The sequence below is a fragment of the Rhea pennata genome, chromosome 16 (genome assembly GCF_028389875.1).
Source record: "Rhea pennata isolate bPtePen1 chromosome 16, bPtePen1.pri, whole genome shotgun sequence".
Classification (NCBI taxonomy): domain Eukaryota; kingdom Metazoa; phylum Chordata; class Aves; order Rheiformes; family Rheidae; genus Rhea; species Rhea pennata.
Genome location: NC_084678.1, coordinates 2,355,266 through 2,369,429, shown reverse-complemented (window position 1 = coordinate 2,369,429; position 14,164 = coordinate 2,355,266). Strand labels below are relative to the sequence as shown.

The window sequence follows — 14,164 nt, the reverse complement described above, 5'->3', positions numbered from 1 at the left end:
CCCCGCCGCGCACACCCAGCCCTCGGCTTGCGGCGCGCCCATTGGCTCCGGCGCACGCTTGCTAGCCGCTGCGCCCGCAGTCCGCGCCCGCCTATTCGGCAAGAGGCTTGATGGACGGCTGAGGCAGCCAATGGGCGCGGTGCCGCGGAACCGCGCGTGCTGGCGCCGCTCCCCGCACGGACGCCGCTGCGGCCCGGACCGCGGCGCGGTGCCTCCCCTAAAGGTGTCCCCCGGGCGGCGCGGCGCGGCTATGGCTGACGACGCGGCGCCGTTCCGGGCTCTGCTCGTCACCGTCAACGCTCTGCTGCAGCAGCGCCGCTACCACGCCGCGCTCGCCGTCCTCAAGGGCTTCCGCAACGGGGCCGTGTGAGTGCGGCGGGGCCGCGGGCCGGGCACGGCGAGCTCAGGAGAGCGGGCCCGCTCGGGGCGGAGGGGCAGGGAGGGACCCGCGGGGGGAACCTGCTGCTGCTCCTCCTCACGCGCGGTGTCTGCTGAGTGCTGCCTTGGGCTGAGGAGCCCCGAGGGCCTCGGAGGGGGCACGTCTGGCCTTTATTTGTTTCTTTTTTTTTCCCTGTAGAAAGACCAAAGACTGTTTTAGCAGAGGTTTGGAAGAGACATTTCCTTTTCTCTGCCTGGTGTGTGGGCTTTTAACGTTTGTTGGGGTGCCTTTTGGGCCATGTTTACTTGGGGTGTACGTTCTCTTAAGCCTGTGGCCTGGCTTTCTGCTGCTTAGACGTTCTGCTGCTACAGGACTGACTTAAAAGGGTGATTGCTTAAGTAGCAATCTCTCTGACGTCAGTAGACCAGAAATACAATCATTTGATGAAATAACATGAAAATGTTTAAATATTTGATCATGTTTGCAGATATGGAGCCAAAATTCGTGCACCACATGCCCTAGTGATGACTTTTCTATTCAAGAATGGAAGGTATGGCCCCCAGCTCTTATTTTCACGTTACTCTTAAGAATGTCCTCATTCATTTTATGCAGCTTTCTTGTTTCCAGTGAGCCCCGGTTTAAAAAGCAGAAAGATATATGCCATGTTCATGTCCTGTTGTTTTGATAGCTTGGCAAGTTAACTCATAAGTGCACTTGCATACATGCACACATTCACGTGTGTATGGCTATTCATACAACAGTTGATAAGAAGCAGTGGGCAGATGAGAAACTTGGAGATACAAACAGCAGTACCCTCCTTTGATTTCAAATAAAGGAAGCCAAATTGTACCAGTGCACATTGTGGCTTTCCCCATTTATAGCAGAGGTTTACACACAGGGAAAAAAAAAAAGTTGCTTGACTCTTCATAGCATTGGATAAAAATGTGATGTAAATAGAGGTGTCAAATTCATTCTGATGAGTGACCTAGAGGTGAAGTGATTTCCTTTCCCTTACAAGGCAGAAAATGTCCTCTGGTGGGAGGAGAGAGCTATCAGTCTAAGCGAACAAGGCAGAGGATGGCAGGCAGTAGTGTTATGTCCAGGCTGAATGACTACAGGGATGCTGACTTTTTGCTTTCCTAATTGCCTGTTTCTTTTGTTCAGTTTAAGAGAGAAATTGAAAGTGATTGCTCAGGCCACGTACACTCATTCCCGGAACTTGGCGTATTTCGTGTTCACCTACAAGGGGCTGATGGCGTTGCAGTCTCGACTACAGGGGAAAAAAATTCCCTTTCATTCTTTCTTTGCAGCCTGCATTGGAGGTTGGCTAGTGTTTGGTGAGAACAACCCCATCAATAGCCAGGTAAATGTTTTTGTAGAAAACCTGTAAAACAGAAGGATAGTTTTGCACCAGTCAGTGGTTAGTATAGCTTGGCATATTTTACAGAATCATAGAATGGTTGAGGTTGGAAGGGACCTCTGAAGATCTTCCAGATCAACCCCCCTGCTCAAGCAGGGTCACCTAGAGCACGTTGCCCAGGATTGTGTCCAGGCAGGTTTTGAGTATCTCCAGGGAAGGAGACTCTACCGCCTCCCTGGGAAACCTGTTCCAGTGCTCAGTCACCCTCACAGGAAAGACATTTTTGCTCATATTCAAATGGAACTTCCTGTGTTTCAGTTTGCACCTGTTGCTTCTCGTCACTGGGCACCACTGAAGAGTCTGGCCCCATCCTCTTGACACCCTCCCTTAAGATATTTGTACACATTGATAAGATCCCCTCTCAGTTGTCTTTTCTCCAGGCTAAACAGGCCCAGCTCTTACAGCCTTTCCTCCTAAGAGAGATGCTCCAGTCCTCTAATCATCTTCCTAGCCCTTTGCTGGACCCTCTCCTGTAGTTCCATGTCTCTCGGGTGTTGAGGAGCCCAGAATTGGACACAGTACTCGAGATGCGGTGGTTCTTGTTGCATAGCACTATTCTTCTATCATAGTCCTTTGTGTATATGCACAAGTTTATTACTGCCTGCTCTACACTCAAGTGCTAGAGATAGTTGTGCACCTTGGTGCATGCTCCACGCAGTTTGAGAGTTAAAAGCCCTGGTTTAACTATGGAGTTGCACTTGTTTAACTAGTAATACAGGTATCCAATCCGAAGCCATCAGGTTACCACACCTGTCTGCTGAGCTGTGTTAACAGACTTCGTGTATGCTCTGGGGCTGTCCACTTGGGAATCAAAACCCATAAACTTTGTTGTGAATGTAGAGCATGATGAGTTACTGAGATATACTTGGTTACTGTCAGTTTTCAGACCGAAATTTAAAGCTCTGTGTGTGGTGCTGTGAGATAACTAAATTGACTAACCTGACAAAAACTGCTTGGGGGAACTTTAATGTAAAGCTGGTTGATATCAGCTTTAGTTTGGGTTGATAACACACAGACACTGATTAATCAAAAATAACCAATATTGTATTAATTTATGCAGTCCCCTGCAAGAGCATACTTCCAGTATGATTTTAAGATGTGTCCAAACCACTGAGTCTGTATCTTCTTGGCAGGCCAACAGGACTGTTCTGACTATTATATCATCAACAGCATCTAAGGTAGTGTTAACTGAGCAAAGACAAAAGTTGTGCAACTGATTTGCAACTGCAAGGATATATTGCATCGGGTGTAACTTGTTGTTCACTAAATTAGGGCACCAGTAGGGTAACAGGACTTTAAGAATATAGGGAAGACACAAACATCTCTTCCAGTTTTAAAGACTGTTTGTTATGTTAACCTGTAGTCTGTTCACCCAACTGGTTGTTAAGTTGGGTAAACTGTTTCTACCTCTCTGTCTGGCTTACCATTTCTGAATCACTGAATTTGATGCGATGAGATTTACTGGCTGTGTTATTTGGCTAATATTCTCTGGATTTTCTCTTCATGCAGATTATTATGTACCTGCTGTCTCGTATCCTGTTTGGCTTGTCTCGGTTAGCAGTGGAAAAGGGCTATGTCCCACAGCCAAAGCAGGACCCCTTCCCACTTGTTGCTGCTCTGATATGGGGGACAGTTCTCTGGCTATTTGAGTATCACCGGCAAACTCTGCAACCTTCTCTACAGTCTTCCATGACATACCTGTATGATGATAGTAATGTATGGCATGATATTTCTGACTTTCTCATTTATAACAGAAGAAGCACAAGCAAGTAGTTGATTCATTGTGAAGCACCTTTGAATGGGATGGTACATTTCAACAGCTAAGGAAAAAAGGTTATTCTGGTGCTTTTTGCTGATGGACATTTTAAATTAACCTGTATCAAGCAGAGTTGCCTCTTGGGTCTTTTCCAAAATGTTCCGATTAGTCCAGTCTTCTGCTGGCTCTGTTTAGAGCAAGTGAATGTCCCACGGAAACTTGTTGCAGTGCCTCCATGGGAGTAAAATGCTTTAGGAAGCTTCAGTTAATGTAAGTCCTTTTCTGTTTTTTTTTCTTTTTTCTTTCTTTTTTCCTCTTTTATTTTGTTTTTAAGGCCGTATTTTTTTTCCCTACAGCTGTTTTTTTTAAGAAACTAAATGTAAAATTACCGGACAGTAAGTGGGGAAAATATTTCTCAAATCATTTAAAAAATATATATTTTAGGAAATTCTTAATGCTTGCAAGTTGGAAGCATTTTTTTTGTGCCACTGTACTCACAAAAACAGGAATACAGAAATGGGGGGCCTGCTCAGTTCTGAAAGCAAGGGCATAATTTCTTGATTTCTGTGAGATGCCAGAAATCCAGTCTAAATGACTACAAGGACAGGTGTGTGCTCCTGAAGAGAGCTGCTGCAGTTTTCCCTCAGGCATACAAGAAGATATTTGAGTGTGAAACTATTAAGATTCTTTGGTACAAGTGTGGTAAATCAGACTTGAAAGGACTGTTTTTGTTCAGTTTCTCTCATGCACTTAGACTTCTACATGTCCTCTACAAAGTCTACTAATTTATATCCTGTAATTTATAAAACTTACTGCTTGAACTAAATGCCAAAAATAAACAGATAAGTAACTTAAACTCCTTAAAAAACAGACTGAGATGCATTGCATGCACTCAGATATCACACCGGCTGCTTTGTATGTAGCAAAGATCTAATTAGCACTTTTATTTTGGTAGAAGATAAGCACATCGTTTTGTCTTAGGTCCAGCATCTTCCCTCCACAGCAGTGGCACTGTTAGCTGCAGTCAGAGAGTTAAGCTTGTTCAGGTTTGTTGCCGGGCCAGGTCGAGGCTGTGGATGAATATACCAATGAGTGTTCTTAAAAATACACTGTTGAGTCCCAGGAACAGAGCAGCATAAATGGGGTTTAATCAGAAGATTGGCTAGGTAGCTGGGAAAGATTTTCCGTTTCATTGAACAAGTACTGTTTTAGTAATAATAAAATCAAACTGTTAATACTGTTAAGCACTTACACTGCTATATGACACTATACCATTCACTTAATGATGCCCATTAAAATAATTCCTGACATACTGGTTTTACGTGGTGATATCACAAGAGGTTCATTAAGCTCCCTCTGCTAACCATTTCTACTTTGTCTCAGTCAGGATTATTTTGCTTGCTTCTCTTACGACTTTAGTTGTTTAAACAAAGTTATCTCTCTCTCTACCCATCTGCTTTTCCATCCTGACTTGACCGTGCCATTTAATAACCATGCGGATTCTATTCTTCATGATCTTTCAGCAGTCTCTTTGTGCTCCAGGCTCTACCATTTGTCCTGTTTAATGATAGGACTGAAATAGTACATCTGTTATTTAAATTCAGGCAGCTTTCGAGGAGAAAAGATTTTCATTTTCTTGTCAAGTGATTTTTTTCTTCTAGGCTCTTTTGTTACTATTATGCATTTTTTTAAGTGGTACTTTATTTTTCACTCTATATCAGCAAGATGGGGAGTGAAATATTCTGCTCCTGATACTCTGCTTCATATTGTGATGTTCAGGATCAAATCCCATTCTCAGTGGTCCAGGTTTATTAGACTGAAATCCTTGAGCACATATAATTATTGCAGCAAAACAGGTAGAATGTGTGAACTGTGGGTCTATCAGAAATTTCTAACATTTTGAATTTATACATAGCATTCCTTTCTTGGAGAAAGGTTTGTGATCCTCTTGAACTCCTAGTAATTATATTGACTTGTAACCATGTGGCTGCTTGTGAAGCACTTCTCTCGCTCTGTGAAGTACTAGTGATTTGCCTCATGTTTTTTATGCTGCTGCAATATCTTTGGCCTCTTTAGACTGTAAAAACAAGCCAGTGGCGGGGTTGTAGTGTCAACCTGGCAGCAGTGGCCATCAGTCTCCCTTGGTTCCTCTTTCTCTTGGAAATCTGTTGCTAACAACCTTTCAAAGTAAGTTGTCCCTGAGACTCAAACCATCTGTATTTCTGATCCAGGAACCAGCTGCTGTCCCTGGAAAACAAACTGGAGCTCATCACAGGAGCAAGTTCTCTATGGCAGTAGCCATTAGCTGTGCTTTTGCAGACAGTTTGTTTTCCTGCTGAGTATGGGCAGAATGTTAAGCTGCAAGTCACTTCTTTCCCCAGGGAAGTAATTGGAGCTTTTCTTTAACAGCATTAGTAGACATTGCTGTTTCTATGACCAGATAGCTAGGGATGAACCCCTTATGCTACCGATGTGTCCAAACAATGCCAGCGTGTAGTAAGGAAGTGAACTAGAAGTAATTTGTCTGAGTCAGACTTTTGGATACATAAGTTAAACTCCTTACCCGGGCCCCCAATGCATTGTGTGAGGAATTGAGTCCTCCATTTGTGTTCCTTTTTTATTAGCATTAAAACGAAAAGAAATGAAGAGACAGTTGGGAAACCACCTGCGAATCGGCCAAATGCTTAAGGATCACAAAGGAACGTCATTTTTCCCCCCAACTCTGATCTGTTTTGATTTTTAAGATGAACATGTTTCGTTACTCTGTGTCAACTCTCTTGCTATTGCTTCCCAGGCAGCTGGCTCTGTGAGGTGTTGAGTGCCTCCTAAGAGAACCATAGTAGTTCAAAGCTTAGCTCAGTTTATGGAGGAGAAAAAAAAAAGGGATTTCTGGATAAAACTGGGGGTTCATTTTACAATGATTTTCCTCCTTCAGACTTTGTTTCTTCTACAGAGGCAATTTTAAAGCGTAGTGCGTCAAGATTTCACTAATGCTTGAACAGCAGACTGACTATACTGAGCTATTAATCATTTATTTTATGAGAGAGTAAGGCAAGCTCGGGGTTATTTACTGATGCTGCATGCTGTCCTGGCATACCCACTGTGCTTGACTTCTCTCTGGAATAGCTCTTACATTAGTGCTGTTCTTTAGGCTCACTGGAGAACAATCTTCAGGACAATTGCGTTATTTGATAGTGATGAAAATGAAATGGCTGCCTGATGTTTGATTTAGCTAAGGTTTTCTGTGCTGTATCTGATCCTTCAATATTCAGCCAAGGGGAGGGTCCTTCTGAAAGAAAAACCTGTGCTTGTCCAGTTAGTGCTATAGAGAAGTGTTTGCCAATGTTGCAGCTGTAACTTGTGGACCTCTGTTCACTGGATGCCACGTGCTCTCTCCTAGCCGCTGCCTGTGTAGCTGGGCAATACCTGCCTCTGTTCAGGGTTGGATCAGGCTGGAGAGGCTTAAGAAGGATTGTGTCTGTGCTGCAAGAGTTTCTTTGCCCTGGTAGAGTAGCTCAAGCCCTGCTTTTAACTGAGTTAGGTGAGAGTGAGAAATGAGAGAATGGTCTCTGGCTATTGAAGTAGCCCAGAACTGGGTGGTCGTCTGACTGCAGAGCATCGTCCCCCCTGCACTCAGCCAAAGCTCAGCAGCCAGTTGGGGGCCTTCATGGGTTATTGGTGCTAGTGGAGCAACCAATAGCCAGTGCAGATACTCTAATCTAGAAAAAATTGGTATGATTCAAACTCTTTTTCACTACATCAGCACATATATGACCTTTGGATAATAATCTCAAGCAGCGTGCTGTTTCCTATTTGCCAGGTCTTGTTTGTCTTTCTGGATCATGCTAACCTGAGCAGAACGTGTTGAGTGTCCCAGTGCTGGTTTTGAAATACAGCAGATAAGAGGCGGGGGGGGGGGGGGGGGGAGAGGCGTAATGCTATGCAGCATAATGTCTGTGTGCCGCAGTTAATATTTAGAGGTGCTAATCTTGAATTTTCAACCTGTATGTTCACACCAGATTGCTGGGGGAGGTAACCTTTTTCTGTACTCTGAAGAATTTTTGTGTCTTGTATTTCCTTATGAGACTAATAATGTGGAGGGGAAAAGTAAGTTAAATGCTCTGTAACCCAGGTATTGCTCAGTGTCTATACTTTGTGTTCTTAATTGCTGTGTAGTGCAGGTTCTGATTTTGCTGACAGCATAGAGTACAGTGAAGAACATAAACTCAGGTAACTTGTAGTTATGCTGATTAGAATGCTCATAGGAACATCTTTCGGTTTTTTAAAAAAAAAGAGCGAAAAGTGCAGAAGAGTGGGCAGTTTGTTGATGAAATAGCTCTATCCACTATGAATCAAACTGTGTAGTAAGTATAATACATCAATCCAGTGCAGGTTTCCTGCCAACCTCAATTGGAGATTATTTCTGTATAATCAGTCTTTGGATAATACTGTGCTTTCTGTAATAAATCATTTTTTGTCCTATTTTTTTACTGTCATCATTGAGCTAAAATGTTTAAGCTAATCTTAATTATTGCATATTACTAGTGCTGTATGTAGACAAGTAATGTACAAAATCTGTATTTTGGCATCAGCTGTGTCCTCATGTTACTAGCTGGGGACAAATGCTAGTTTGACCGCACCATTGGATTTAGCTGTCTGATCTAACACTGGCTAGCTAGGCTAAGGATCCTAGCCACAAAGGCAGTTGCACTGGTTGTCATCTTTTTGTGGCACGAATCTTCCTGTGTGCTGTTTGGATTGCTCAGTGTTGCCATATCCTCAGACTAAAGTAAGTCAGATTGGGGCTATGCTGGGCAATTCATAACCCGTACAAATTGGACACATTTATGCAGTGTAAACAGGAAAGAACAGGTTCATAAAAAAAAAATGGATCTTGCATTGCAGCTAGAATAGCTAATCTGGACTTTTTTGGTATTCCTCAGATGACATGGTTACAAGTCAAATTACTCCCTGGTATCCATGTAGTCTGGTAGGAATGCAGGCAGCAGGTTGTGGAGAGTCAAGCCTTTTACTGAACAGTTTAACCTTGCCTGTGGAAAGTGGAGGAGCACCTATGTTGGCGCCTGCCCTGCTAGTATGTGGAGTCCTAGCTTCAGTGCACGTGCCTGGTCCTTGCCCAAATACTTCTCTTCAGGGCAGACAGCTTATGGCAGTGTGATCTGCCAGAGTAGGGCACAGGTACAAGATGCTGGACACCAGCCTGAACCTGCCCCTCGCGTTACTAGACACAACAAGGACACACAGATGATTTTGATGCCTCTTCCAAACTAAGGTGTGTGAAGAAAGCCTGCTGTCGAGTGAACAGCTGTCGTAATGGAGATAAAGCAGTCCCTGGGTGCAGAACGCCCAGTGGCACTCTGGAAGCAGAAAGGGAGGTCCTGATTCGGAGCAGAAGGTACACCCCAAGATAGGAGTGCAGAGGAGCTTTGAGACAAGACCTCCTGCTTCTTAGCTCCTGTAATGTTTGGAGTGTCTAGCCCAGGCCCGCATGAAGGCAAGTTAACACCTCCAAACTGGTTTCAGTCCTGTCGTAAGTTTTCTGCTACCCTCTTATTCCCCCCTCCCCAACAAGCAACATATTGTATCCGAGCCTTTCTTCCCCTCCAAGTGAAGTTCTAATGAGTGAGCTACAATTTTTGCTATGACACTATGCCTGCCATTGCATTCATGGGTGCCCCAGTGTCACCTCTTAGGAAGTAAACTTGGACTGGGTGAAGTTAGAGTCCAGCCATGGGTCTAGGTAAAATTTAGAAGCACCGAAGGAACTACTGAGGAAAAGAGGTTTCTTCCAGATGCACTCCTTGATGGCTCCCAGTCTATTCAACCAACGTGCTGCTGAGCAAGGAGGGAAATACTTCAGTTCCTACTCCTCTTCAGGCCAGTTTATTCCTTAAGTCAAAGAGCCTTGTCAAATGGAGTGGCTTTTAGTGACTCATAGGGGAAGCACGCGTTTGTGTTGCTCTGTTCTGCAGAGGCTGGAGGAGGAACGCCTTGTTTGGGTGTGAAGAGCAGAGAGTGGGCAAAGCAGCCTTGATGCCCCCTGCCACTTCTACTGAAAGAGTCTACGGATTGGTGTTTTTATTAATGGATAACTCCTCCTGAGAGATGGAAATAAGACAGTACAATCCACCCTCTGAAGTTGTTGGGCCCAGCATCCAGAGCTTCTGATCAGATATTTCAGGAGAAAACTTGTTCTGTAAAAAGAAAGGCAAGGAAATGGGCAGTTCCTAACTTTTGGGGAACAGGATCTGAGAGTAGACAGCTAGAACTGGTGATGTTTTCCTTATACCATAAATAAACTTTAGTTATCATTACATTCATGCTATCAGAAAACCACATTGGTTCCTTTAGAGAAAGGGCTGCGGTGAAGGTGATGGAGGCAGAGAGCAGTAAGGTCAGTAAATAACGGCAGCAGTGGGACTGGGACCGGGACCTGAGGCTCTGGGCTTTCCCCAGCCGCCTGTCCCCTCAGCGGGTTGTCTGTGATCTGGAACATGCCGTTGTGTCGGCTCCTCATTTTCTGAAAGAAGAGACGGGGATGTGAGCGTTAGCGGCAGACCCGGCTGAGGAAGTGGCGCTTCCTTGCGCGCGGCTGCAGCAGTTGCAGTGTGACAGGCCAGCACGATCCATAACGCAAACTTCTGGAAGCAGGACCAAGCTTCAGCTGATGAGGACAGTAAATATGCTTCTAGGACACCTGCATGCTCAGACTAACAGAGGTCTTTGCTCTGACCTAAATCCAAAATGAAGCTTCATCTTTCCTTTTTTTAAAGTTGCAAATTAAACACAAACATGAGAGCTTCAGGGACAGACTCAGCAAGGCTGGTTTAACCAGGGCCCAAAAAGGTGTGGGGCCAGGCAGTTGTGATCCCAGACACAGGGACTCCTCAAGCTGGTTCCTTGGGAATATGCTCCATCTGAAACACTGAAATGAGGATGAAGCCTTTTTTTTTTTTTCTTTTATTCTTGTTCATTGCTCAGACTTGATACATAACCCAGGCCGTGGGGTTTCAAGCATCGTTTCTGCAAGTTGAGTGGGACCGGACAGCCCCTCCAGCCTCTACGTCTCTGAACCCAAAGCACTGAGACTGCCGAGGCAGTGGAATGGATCTGGCGAGCAGCAAGACTCTCAAACCTCTGAGCCGGTAGGGGCTCTGGATGACAAAACCAGCCTAGTCGACTTGAAGCTTTTTCCAGCAAGAAAAGGCCAGGACAGGGCTCAGAGCCAGAGATCTGGTCCCGCTGGTTGAACGTTTAATGCTAAAGGCAGTGCGGGGACCTCAGGTGTCTCCTGCCTTGCTGTAAACCAAGGACTGCTGCAATGCTGGGTTTTGAGGGGTGCAAATGGGAGAAGGACCTCTGTGACAGTGACCACCCAGACACGGTGGTAGAAACCTTCTTGAGGTAGGAGGCTGACGAGACTGTTCCACTCACAGTGCTTCAGAGGCAGGAAAAATATCATCCTAACTCAGCGACCACTACGGGATGAACGTGGCAGGGATACGAAGGGCACGAACAGCCTTCCTGCTCCTCTCAGTGACTGGCGGGGGCCACGGAGTTGGGCTTTCGTTCGTCTTTGCAATTTGCCCTTTTGGCAGGGACAGGAGTCCCTGACGATACGATTTGTGCATCCGTCCCCCAGCGCGACCAGAATCTCGCGAAACAGCCGGGCAACCCGCTGGCTAAAGGGATGCTGCCGCCGGTCCCCGGCGTGGGGAGCGGGGCACGACAGCCTGCCCGTCCCCGAGGTTAAGTGGCTCTGCTCACCCCTGAATAAGCTGCTGCGTGAATTGAAAATGCAACTTTGCAATGGCCCTCAACGTTTCGGAGGTTCCTGCTGGTGGGGCTGCCGGCCTGGGAATACGAGAGCTTTTGTGAGTGGAGCAGGAGCAGCTGGTGCACCAGCTGTGGCCCGAGCGGCGCCGGCAGACCCAGCAGCGCTTGCCCAGCCTCCTCGGGGAGCGGGAGAGCACCACCAACCAGTCACACTAGTCTGGCGCTTGGTTTTCTTTTGCTTGTTTTTGTTTTTTTTCCCCTAGATGAAGGGAACATTAAATGTGTGCAACAATCTCATCTATCTGTTGCTTATGCTTCACAGTAACGATAAGATTTTGGTCCAGAGCCTGCGCCCAGGGCTCCAGAGATGTGCCCTTTAAAATTTACAAGGTGCACTGCAAGCCTAACTATTTTCATTTCCTTTTAGGCAGGGCAGCATTTTTCTTTGCTACTGATGAAGGAATGAGGTGTGGAGAGGCAGGGTGACTTGGCAAAGGCCAGGCAGTATGTCACGGGTATCACTGAGGCTAGAAGTTAGGTGGCCGGAGAAGTCAGCAGCCTGCGCCTCCGCACTGGGTGTCCTGCTGGGGGGGTCAGAGCCGCTGCCAAAGTGTCCAGCGTAAAATCCTTTAAAGGGTGAAACCTGCTAGGCCAGTGCAGCGCGACGTGCCAGGATCTGCTCCTCGCCCAGCAGCAGAGGCGGTGCCTCGCCGTCACTGCAACGGTCGCCCACGGCCCACGGGTGCTGCCGCGGCGGGAGAAAAGGCACGGGGTTTTAAGTGTGCTTTGGGGTTATGTGTATATTTTTGTCTCCCTTTTTTAATTTTGCCAGCTCATTCGGTAGAAGGGCTTATCAGCTCCGTGCACATGGGGGCCACGCGTGGCAGGAGCCCTGCCGCCGAGGCCGCGCTTTGGGGCTGTATTATCAGTTCCCCCCCCCCTCCCAGCACGTGTTCGGCAGCACCAGCGCATCTGGCTGCTGTTCGGCTCTGCCCCTCCGAACGCTGGCTCCCTGCCAGCTGCGCAGACACGGGGATGTACCTGCCTGGCACAGTCACCTGCTGATTTCCCTTGCAAAAGAGCATTTCTTTTCCTCTAGAGAGAGCTGGAAGGGCGTCCGGACAGCTACACGGTGGCTCCTGTTTCAACCACCAGCGGCGGGAAGATCCAGAGCAAAACCCACTCCCTGGCTCCGAGCATGCCCTGCCGCGAGACACGGTGAGAACAGAGAAACTGTTAGGCAAGACAGAAAAAAAAATCACGGTCGCGGGTCTGCCCAGACCTGTCTGAGCACTGGCAGCCCCACAGTCGCCGCAGGCCGTCCTCCCAGCCCTTTGAAAGGGAGGCACGTGCACCCCAGTGCCCTGGAAGGCGCTAGTTATTAATTTAGAGCTGGAGAAGCTGCCGAGATTCACAGATGTTTAGTGTTTGGAAACACAAAATGCCATGAATCATCCGGTAAACGGATAGAACAGATGGATGGTTTCAATATCCTGCTCTTTCTGCATAAGCTGGGCTCCCTTAGAGCAGTATCTTCAGAAGCTAAAGCCGCGAGACTCGCCAAACAACCTAGCAGATCCCTTCCACTGTCTGCGCAGCTTTGCAGTGGCAAAGGAGGTGAGAGCGCGTTGGTCCCCTCCATCGTTCCTGTCCGCCCGCACAGTTTTACCGGTCTGCTTCCACACTACACCAGCAACACGAGTTCCACTCCCACCTAGAGAATATCGTCCCGCTGTATAACAGACCTCCTTGCTCAAGAAAGTCTGAATCGCAGCACCAGTCAGGCACTTCCTCACACCAAAATATTGGACCAGCCACGTCCGCCTGCTCCTTTTGGCCAGGAAGGAGTTGCTGGATTGTCGTGGAGGCTGGCTGGAGGATGGGGGAACCCCATCGAAGGCTACCAGCCTCACCAAGGCTATGATTACTTTCATGGCATCCCAGGGGAGGAGGAGATGAAGGTCCTAGGCAGGACAGTGATCTGGTGTCCTTAACTCAGGACCCAGTTGTGGGGGGAGAGCAAGGGCATGGCAGTTTGTGCTTGCTGCAGGGAAGAAGCAGAGGTGGAGAACATTTGTGTCTACCCAGGAACCCCAAGTAGTCATATTCTCCCATCAGCTCCCCGAGTGCAGGGCACGGATGGCGTTTTGGCTGGCAAGAGGGCTGCAGGACAGCGGGAACATGTGCTCGCACCGTGCTGTGGGATAGTCTGTAGCAAGGCACCCAAGCCGCCTGGCACTGCTGTCAGTCATCCCTGCAATTCTTGGAACGGGGTGAGAGATGTATTTGGTAACCACTAGCAACAAGTTTCAGCAAAAAGCTTGTCAAAATGAGGATGGAGAGTAAAAGGTTATCACAGAGGAAGGGCCTGGTGGCAGACAGAGCACCAGGAACACAAGGCAATGGCAGCTGGAGTCAGGAGACTGCCTTTTCCAAGCACTTCTTGATTAGTCTCTCAGCCAGCCCTAACTCAGCTCTTTCCACCTTGGTCCTGATATTAAACCTCCTGATTACGCTACGCGGATCTGTTTGTCCAAGAGTGCATCCTGCTCCCAGAAGAACCTGTTCTGAGGAGCCCAGAGACTGCAATATTCTCGGCTGGATCAGGCCAGCAGAGCTCCACCGCCACAGCCAGCTGTGACAAGGAGGCATCATTGGACGGAACAACCGTCCCCACCGCAGACCGACGGCCACCACAGCCGGCTGAGAGCAGGCTCACCTGCAGAGCCTGGCAAAGCCGGCGCGGAGATGCGGAGGAGACGGTATCAGCGGGTGTTGGATGTCCCCTCCTCCACTGCCGGAGGAGCAGCCA

General features: G+C 47.4%; 1 protein-coding gene across 2 annotated transcripts; it reads left to right on the top strand.

The window, feature by feature from the left end:
- The first annotated feature begins 228 nt into the window (after nt 1-228).
- PXMP4 (peroxisomal membrane protein 4) lies at nt 229-4,876 on the top strand. Of its 2 annotated transcripts, XR_009960065.1 has the most exons (5): nt 229-366; nt 867-929; nt 1,544-1,742; nt 3,309-3,825; nt 3,926-4,876. XR_009960065.1 is itself a non-coding variant. In XM_062589280.1 (4 exons), the coding sequence occupies exons 1-4, from the start codon at nt 251-253 to the stop codon at nt 3,570-3,572; spliced, it is 642 nt and encodes a 213-aa protein (XP_062445264.1). In that variant the 5' UTR covers nt 229-250; the 3' UTR covers nt 3,573-4,876. The 2 variants fall into 2 exon arrangements, 1 of the variants encoding a protein (XP_062445264.1); XM_062589280.1 differs by having other exon boundaries at nt 3,309-4,876.
- The last annotated feature ends 9,288 nt before the right edge of the window (nt 4,877-14,164 follow it).